Below are 9,200 nucleotides of genomic sequence, written 5' to 3' on the forward strand. Positions count from 1 at the left end.
GGCTAACTCAATGCAGTGGAGGGTCTGGGCATCTGGCTCCCTACCCATCCAGGCTGCAGCAGCAGTGGTGGTGGGCGGCTTGAGTGGGCGTGTCGGTGCTAAGTGGGAGACAGGATTTAGGGATGTCTTATCCCTGGCCGAAGGAGAGGAGGTGAGATTGGGAGGCTGGGCCTACAGCAGTAGGAATGGTGAGGGGTTGTTCCCCCAACTCCTTCCCTCCCTCCCTCCCTTCCTGCTGTTTCTGATGGCTGTGGCTCTGTTCAGGGACCATTTATGGTGGCGTCAATAATTGAACCCAGTTGGCCACATGAAGGCAAGTACTCGGTCCCATGGTATTATTGCTCTGCCCCTGGTATCTTATTTTAAAAGATCTATAAATCTAAAGGTCAGCCATCCTGAAGAATTCCCTGCCCTTTGTTTAAGCAAAATTACCTTAGAGACCCTTTATTATTATATTTTATTGTCACCAGAACAGACTTTTAAAAACAAAACTGTGGAGCCTGAGAGACTCTCAGGAAGCAGCTGGAGCAGATAAATGAGCTGGAGGAGAGGCCGCCATCATGTTTCCTCCAAGACTTCCAGAATCTTACCCAGGTCCAGCAGTCTTCTCAGTCTGTGCTCTTTGTCTCTCATCACCAAGCTTACCAAGCAGACTTGGATGCTATTGTCCTTGGCATTTGCACAGATATATGTGTTCTCCTTAGTCAGAAACCTAGGGATCAAGGAGAGGCAGACTGCACACTGAGAAGGATTCTGAAAGTGGGTGTAGGAAGCCCCTTCATTCCTCTGGACTCCTCACATAATATAGCTTCCTGCTTCCTTTTTCTGCATCTGGAGCCAAGACACTTTGGAATTTCCTTCCATCTTCTGTGTATCCTCACTCCTGAATCTCTCCTTCCCTCTCCTCTCACCCCAAACCCCCACCTCTTTATTGGAAGCCCTGTAGCATCCTGGAACCCTTAGCTTCCTCCTAACCTTGCAAGATCCAGATGATAAAATTTTCCCATCCTCTCTCCTCCAGCCCCCCATAAGGATATGGCCCTGGGAAATGGTCACTTACAAGATGACACTGTGGGGGCATCCTATGTCGGTTACATAATAGTCTTTAACTCTTGAACAGTTGAAGGTCTTATAGTTGGGGTAACAGCAGGTCACTCCATTGATTAATACTGTAGCAAAAGAAGGGCCATTCAGGTTGGGATCTCTCTCTTTCTCTTTCTCTCACTTGCTCTTTCTCCCTTTCTCTATCATTTTGAAATACAGCATATTTATATATTTGTATGTTTGTACATTTATATGTTTGTTGACTTCTTTTCTAAAAATCTCAATTTTTTTTTGTTAAGGGAGCATGATTTACAAGTTATTTATAATAGAGCAGGGCCGGAGAGATAGCATGAAGGTAGTCATGCAGAAGGTCATTGGTTCGAATCCCAACATTTCATATGGTCCCCCGAGCCTGCCAGGAGAGATTTCTAAGCGTAGAGCCAAGAATAACCCCCAAGTGCTGCCGGGTGTGACCCAAAACAAAACAAAACAAAAAAAAATCAAAACAAAACAAAACAAAAAAAAAGACCAGACAATGTTCTGAAACAAATTTCACAATCAGAGTGAATTTCTGTTCTCAAATGTCCCTCGATTCTCTTCCACCCCTCAACCTTTTCCTTAATACTTACATACTTGAGTTTGGTATTTGCAAGTTTGGAATTCCTGCTTAGAATGTAGTCTCTGTGGTTTAGGTAGATATATACATTTACCACATACCTAACCCACCCTTGGACCTGTTACTTCTTGCCTGCTTCTTCTTACTTTCCTTTCAATTTTTTCCTTTTCTGTCCTTCTCATTTCTATAATCCAGAGTCAAAGGTTATTCCCTCCTTTGATACTTTGCTTCCCATCATCCTGTATTCTACATACCACAGATACGTGAGATTAGTTGATATTTGTTCACCTTATTTACTTCACTTAACAAAGATGTTAGGTTGGGGCCAGTGTGATAGCAGAGGGTAGCAGGGAGGGCATTTGCCTGCATATGGCTGATCAGGGTTCATCCCTTATCGTCCTCTGAGCCTGCCAGGAGCAATTTCTGAGTGTAGAGCCAGGAGTAACTCCTAAGTGCTGCAGGGTGAGGCCCAGAAATCAAAACCAAAACAAAACAAAGGGATGGGGTCTTATCCCACATTCCTCCAAAATTCTGGGGAGGATGAAGGCTGAGGGACTCCAAAGGCATTTCTCTTCTCTCATACTCTGCATCTCCTTTCTCATCTCTGCCTGGGACTTGGGCCAATCTCTCTCTCTCTCTCTTTCTCTCTCTCTCTCTCTCTCTCTCTCTCTCTCTCTCTCTCTCTCTCTCTCTCTCTCTCTCTCTCTCTCTCTCTGTGTATGTGTGTGTTTGGTGACCCAGCTAGGGCCACCACATGGACAAGACAGTTTATCCCAGGAGTTTGATGACTGCAGGAGGCAGTGACTACCTCTGTCCATGTGAGCTGACCAGAGACAGCCAGGTGGCACAGAGGCCAAGAAGGATGAGGCCCCTGAACCCCTACTGATCTTCCTTGGAGATAGTCCTCACCCACAGACCTTCCCCTGTCCCCACTTCAATAGACAGGATGGATGGAAACCATTGGGCAGGTTTGTCTCAGCTTGTCTCCTCAGCTTGAGGCCATGGTTTCTCATTTACCAAATATTCCAGTTTCATGATCAAGAGGAGTCATGGTCATGGGTCCTATGTAGGAAACACAGACAAGGAGGGGAGAGAATGACAAAGGCATAAAATCTCATTGCCTCCACCCAATATCACTCTTGCTCCTTGACTTAAATCAGTTACTCAACTGTTGCAAACAGTTATCAAACCTCAGTGCTTTAGCATGTATCAGCAATGTTTTATTCCTTTTTAAGGCTGATAATATGTGTCTACATCTTACTTTATATTATGTATTTATTTTTTGATTTTTGAACTATTCCCAGCATGCTTAGGATTTACTCTGGTTCTGTGCTCAGGGATCACTCCTGGCAGGTTTGGGGGAAACAAAGGGGTACCAGGAATAGAACTGGGTGATTGCTTGCAAGGCAAACACCCTATCCATTGTACTTTCTCTGTTCCCTTACTTAAAATCAAACATCTGTTCATTTTTTCAGAGGTGCTTTGGTTGTTCTCGCCTTTGACTCTGATGAGCATGTTACCATTACCTCATGTAATAGGGCCAACACCTGTGATTACAGGTAATCATAGGCAAACACCTGTGATCTTTTTATTCTCTTGGATAGATATTTGGAAGCAGATTACTATGTCCTATAGTATTTTATTATTAAAATATGATGAAGTCTAATGTTTGAAAACATGAGAAAATCTTATCCAAAAAGTTGGGGCCAAAACATTTGTTAATATTTGTTAAAGACATCTTGAAACTGGTAGGTAGATTTGGGGACTCACTGCCTGGCTTGTTCCTTTTTTTTTTTTTTTCCTACAAAATGGCCTCTTTTCACTAGATGGCATACATTTGTTTCTAACATTGTAGCAGTCTCTCTTTTTTTTTTTTTTTTTTGTTTTGTTTTTGGGCCACACCCAGTAACGCTCAGGGGTTACTCCTGGCTATGCGCTCAGAAGTCGCTCCTGGCTTGGGGGACCATATGGGACGATGGGGGATGGAACCAGGGTCCGTCCAAGGCTAGGGCAGGCCTACCTTACCTCTAGCACCACCGCCCGGCCCCCATTGTAGCAGTCTTAACATCTTTCTACAAATTTTCAATTTACTATAGTTAAGTAATTATTAAGTGGCCTACCATTTAAGGATTCAGTGTCAGCTAAGAAAAACTATTAAATAATTTAGGCCACAGAAAGGGAGAGAATAATTTTCCCAAACTGGAGTAGCAATTCTATCTATTTTCTCCCGGAACCAAATCTAGGAGTAGGGGCGGGGAGAATTAGTAAAGGAAGTTTAGTTTCCTTCTATGGCTGATTTTAGTCATTTGTTACATTTATTAGTTATTTTTTCCCTCACACAAACGACTTTCACATTGAAGTGTATGTTCTTGTGTGCATATGTGTGTATGTGTTTATGTGCATCATAAAGTGATATACAGTACACTACGGACAAACTCAGGACCTCCGTCTTGCCCTGTCCCTCTCCCAAGTTTGTCTTTATCATCTCCCAAGCGCTCATCTGCCAGGTGCTCCCAACAGAAGAGCTATTAGGTTCATCTCAGTGCATGCACCAGGGTTTTCACTCAAATCCCAGGACTACAAGGAAAGGAATTAAAGACATTGAGTCATTTATCTCTGGGCCCTGCTACTGCCCTCAGCGAAGTGCTAAATCACTTCCATATTTAAAGCAGAGTTAGTCCTGGAGGATTGGAGAAAACCTCTGTGTTGCCTCCTAGACCAGTAGTGACCACAGACCTGTCCACCCATGAGAAGGTCACTGAACTCACCATGGTTTTCTGGGACTGGAATTCCAAGGGCAACCACAGCCAGCAAGAGGACAAGGAGGGCAGCTGCAAAGCATTTCATCGTCTTGGTTCTACTCAGGCTCCAGCATGCTGTTCCTTGATTCTCTTACACTGATTATATGCCCATGTGTTTATAAGAAGAGGAGGGCCAGGAAGTCATAGAAAGAGTTAGAGTGCTGTTTTCTGCTGAGATTACAAGCCACATGGTCTTTAAAAATAAAAAAAGGGGGGCGGAGCAGTGGTGCAGGCGGTAAGACATCTCCCTTGCCCTCACTAGCTCAAGATGGACCTCGGTTCAATCCTCTGGCGTCCCATATGATCTTCCAAGCCAGGAGCAATTTCTGAACACATAGCCAGAAGTAACCCCTGAGCATCACCGGGTGTGGCCCAAACCAGGAAAAACAAAAAGGCCCAAGAAGATTGCTAAAGTCCCAGGAAATAGAGGGGAGAAAAAAAGAACTAGAGATATCCCAACTGCCCAATGAAAAGGGGATGGAAAATTATATGAAGAAACCTTAAAGACTTTCCTTTCCTCTAAAGACTCATTGAATCCCTTAAATAAAAGCTTTTCCCTGGTGCCGGCAAGGTGGCGCTAGAGGTAAGTAAGGTGTCTGCCTTGGAAGCGCTAACCAAGGAAGGACCGTGGTTCGATTCCCCGGCGTCCCATATGGTCCCCCCAAGCCAGGGGCAATTTCTGAGTGCTTAGCTAGGAGTAACCCCTGAGCATCAAACGGTGTGGCCCCCCCCCCAATTTTTTTCCCTAAGAGCTAGTGACCTTCATGTACATAAATAGGACATAAATTAACCATGAAAGTGGTCCCCTAACATATAAAATCCCCTAACACGTAAAAAGTCATATGATTCCTCATGGAGTTGAGATATATCTCAGCCTTGAACATGGGATCCCCTTCACTGAGTTGTAAACACACCCCTGCTTTGGCATTTTTTTCCCATCAAAAAGCTTCTGGATATGTCAATGGTGACATTTCTCCCATAGACTCATGAACCACTTGTTCTTCCTGAGCCTTGAACATTACTGAGGATATTTGAGAATCAGATGGACAGGCTGGAGAGGTAGTGCAGTAGATGGGACTCTTGACGTGTATATGGCTGAATCTGGCTCAATCTATGGCATTCAATATAGTCCCCTGAACACTGCCAGAAGTTACCCTACAGCACAACAGTAATCTCTGAGAACTGCTGGTGTGTTCCAAAAATTAGGAGAAAACAGAAGAATCATATGGGCTCAATATGATTGTGGTACTTAGGGTGACATATATTTGAGTAATTTTCATAGCAGAAGGAAGATGAAGCTGGACCATGTGTGATGTAGGAAAATAGGTTGGTGATTATGAATTTTCTTTCTTTAGAGGATGGCAGGGATTCAGGCATATTACCTTACTTTACTGATGAACCATTCCTAGGGGTATGGCTTGAAAATCTATTTCTGGGGAAGCTATTCTGTAAGGAAATTAAACCTCTGTTTGATGAAAGACTCCATTTGTGTCCAATGTCTTGCTTTTATTTTTATTAGTCAGTAATTTTCATGTTTCTTTTGTAACAAACAGCCTTTGTGCCTCAAGTTAAAATACTCTCTAGTTTCTCCTGTACATCAAGACACACTTCAGTCGAAGTGCTGAGAAAAGACCAGAGAAATATTGCAGTGGACTAAACACAAGTTTATGGGAGCCTGGGGTTCCAGATCCGACATTCATAGCCCACAAATATCAGATCACTGAGGTCAGAATAGGGAAAGTATAGCTTCTGAATACACTTGGGTATGACCATCAAATAAGGCCAAAACAAAACAAAACTAACCCCAAACAAACATAAGAGCAAAGTTAGTGCTATGACCGTCAGAGGCACTGGCCCAGTCAACACTAGGCTTATTGCTTCTGCAAAAAGCAGGGAGGATGAGGAATCAGAAATATCAGGTGACTGGATTTTGCAGATGGCAAAAATGCAGTGTCCTCACATTTTACCTCACATGCTATATGTGCTGTGGAGGGAGACTTATGTGAGCAGGCCTTGGTCATGGGTATGCACCATGTCGTGACAAAGAGCCTGCATTGGACTTAGTGCTCAATCACTGCCTTCCTGACATGTTTTCTAGATACCACAAGAATCCTTTATTCTATCCCACTAGTGTTGCAAATCATGTCACTGGTCATGGCCATGGAGAATATAAAGGAAACAATCTTTTGTTTGAGTCACCAGGGAAGTTGCCCTCGTGCACTTTACAAGATCTCTGACAGGGATCTACAGACAGGGGCCAGGGACAGAGTTCATGGAGAAAAACCTCCAGTGAAGTCCTGAGTCAGGAGAAAAGTTGGTCTGTAAGAGGAGCTCAGAGAAAGGCCTGTGGTCAGTAACTTAGAGTAAAGGGCAGAGGGTAGTAGGCAGGCAAGTGAGGAAACAGGAACATGTGAGTTCATCAGAGGTCCTTTCTGGGACTGTGAGCTCTCTTCCCTCATTGGGAATGGCTTGGATCTAAGAACAGTGGTTGAGAAATGAGGTGTGGCCTTTCCTCTGCTCACAGGGATCTTCTCATAGTGGGTTCTTCTCCAAGTGGGAGAGTCTGAAGGGTACTGGGAACCCCTTGGGAGTTGTGGGCCCCTCCTGAACTACAGAAATTGGCTCCACGGGGCCTGTGAGGTGGCGCTAGAGGTAAGGTGTCTGCCTTGTGAGTGCTAGCCAAGGAACGAACCGCGGTCCCATATGGTCCCCCCAAGCCAGGGGCGATTTCTGAGCGCTTAGCCAGGAGTAACCCCTGAGCATCAAACGGGTGTGGTCCCAAAAACAAAAAACAAAAAAACAACTCCCCCCCCCCCAAAAAAAGAAATTGGCTCCACAATGGAAACCTCACTCACCCCATTACTATTCTGTTGTGAGTTCTAGGGATCTGATCTATGCCAAGATGTCTTTGTGTTTCTTCCAGTTTTTATCTGACCTTAGGCTCCTGTTGTGAGTCTCTGGATGCTCTTTCTTAGAGCATTTATTTGAAAAAACAAAACAAAATAAAGCAAAACCAAACAAACCCCAAATCCTTCTCTTTGATGTACATAGATATCTTACCAGACTCTTTTCAGCTTTATGTCCCTTTCATGTCTTTCTCAAGATCCCACAAACTCTTCTTTTGAAACACTATCTTCAAGTGCCAAAATGATATTTACTTGCTTTGGATATAGCTCAATCTGTGGCACCACATATGGATCCCTGAGCTCACCAGGGGGTGATAATTGACCACAGAGCCAGGAATAATTCCTAAGCAAAGCTGCATGTGGCCTAAAAACAACAATAAGAGGGACAGCAGCAATGAAAATGGCATATGTCAAAATTAATGGAAACAATTTGTGTTGGGAGGATATGATGAGAAAGGAACTCCCATTCTCTGCTGGTGTAAATGCTGCCTGGTCCAATCCCTATGGAAAACGGTATGAAGGGTTCTCAGTAAACTAAGAATAAATCTGCTACATGACCCACCAATTCCACTTTTGGGTATCTATCTCCAGGACAAAAAAACATTGATCCAAGAGGATGTATGGACACTGCTATTCATTGCAGCACCCAGTACAATAGCTAAGATGTGGAATCAACCTCGAAAGTCAACAACAGATGAGTGGATCATGAAGATGAAGATATATATATATATATATATATATATATATATAATGGAAAACTACATAACTGTAAGGAAAATGCAATCATGCAATTTGCTGTGATATGGATGGAATTGGAAGATATTATGTTAAATGAAGTTAGCCAGAAGAAGAAGGATAAATACAGAATGATATCATTTAAAATGTGGTATTTAGAACAACTGCATGAAGAACTGAAATGGTTTAAATGGGAGATGTCTTGGACAATTTCAGGATCTAGAGTATAGTGAGAAGGAAAGAAGTTGAGTGGAGGATGAGAAACACAACTATGAAAGGATGGGGGTTAGAGGTCAAGAGGTCTGAGGTGCATTGATGGTGATGGTGCTGCTAGTATGAAGCTCGTGAGATTTTTGAGTCATAACACTATAACCATCAATTTAAAGAATGGAACTCAGGTTAATGGAACAATCACAGGTTGGCAGCATGAATACTCATCTTAAAGATGTGAAAATGACCCTGAAGAACAGAGAACTTGTACAACTAAAAACAATGAGTATTCGAGGAAATAACATTTGATATTTTATTCTACCAGACAGCTTACCTTTGGATACACTACTTGTGGTAGTTGAACCCAAAGTGAAATCTAAGAAAAGGGAAGCTGTTGCAGGAAGGGGTCGAGAAAGAGGAAGAGGGCATGGCTGGGTCAGAGGAAAAGGGGGTCCTAGGTGATAATGTCTCAGAATTATTGCTTCATGTTGATAGTGATTGGGATATTTTTTGTACAGGTTTTGTTCGTTTATGTCAGTTTTTATTTTATTTTATTTTTAATGTTTAAAAACTTTATTTAAGCACCATGATTACAAGCATGATTCTAGTTGGGTTTCAGTCATAAACAGAATACCCCCTTTCACCAGTGCAACGTTCCCACAACCAATGCCCACCCTTTTCCCCCACGCCTGCTTTATTCAAGACAGGCATTCTATACTTATCAATATATAACTCAGAAAAGCTGATCAAGTTGAGTCCTTGCTTTAAGATCTTTCCAAAGCTCAAAATTGGATAAGTATATAAAGAGTATTATATTTATAAAATATATGGCATAATATAAATGTATTTTATATTAGCAAATTATATATAATATAACTGTATTATATT

The 9,200-nt window shown here is 42.7% G+C and overlaps 1 protein-coding gene across 1 annotated transcript; it reads left to right on the forward strand.

Annotated features, from left to right (window-relative positions):
- The first annotated feature begins 8,437 nt into the window (after positions 1–8,437).
- Positions 8,438–8,774, forward strand: LOC126007721 (small nuclear ribonucleoprotein Sm D1-like). The gene is made up of 2 exons (XM_049772766.1): positions 8,438–8,519; positions 8,638–8,774. The coding sequence occupies exons 1-2, from the start codon at positions 8,438–8,440 to the stop codon at positions 8,772–8,774; spliced, it is 219 nt and encodes a 72-aa protein (XP_049628723.1).
- The last annotated feature ends 426 nt before the right edge of the window (positions 8,775–9,200 follow it).

Source organism: Suncus etruscus, chromosome 1 (assembly GCF_024139225.1).
Source record: "Suncus etruscus isolate mSunEtr1 chromosome 1, mSunEtr1.pri.cur, whole genome shotgun sequence".
NCBI classification, from domain to species: Eukaryota; Metazoa; Chordata; class Mammalia; order Eulipotyphla; family Soricidae; genus Suncus; species Suncus etruscus.

Excerpts from the sequence above, each read along its gene's own strand:
- LOC126007721 (XM_049772766.1), top strand. The coding sequence starts at position 8,438 with ATGAAGCTCGTGAGATTTTTGAGTCATAACACTATAACCATCAATTTA. Across the intron at positions 8,520-8,637 it reads GGTTAATGGAACAATCACAG|ACAGCTTACCTTTGGATACA; the intron begins GTTGGCAGCATG and ends TTATTCTACCAG.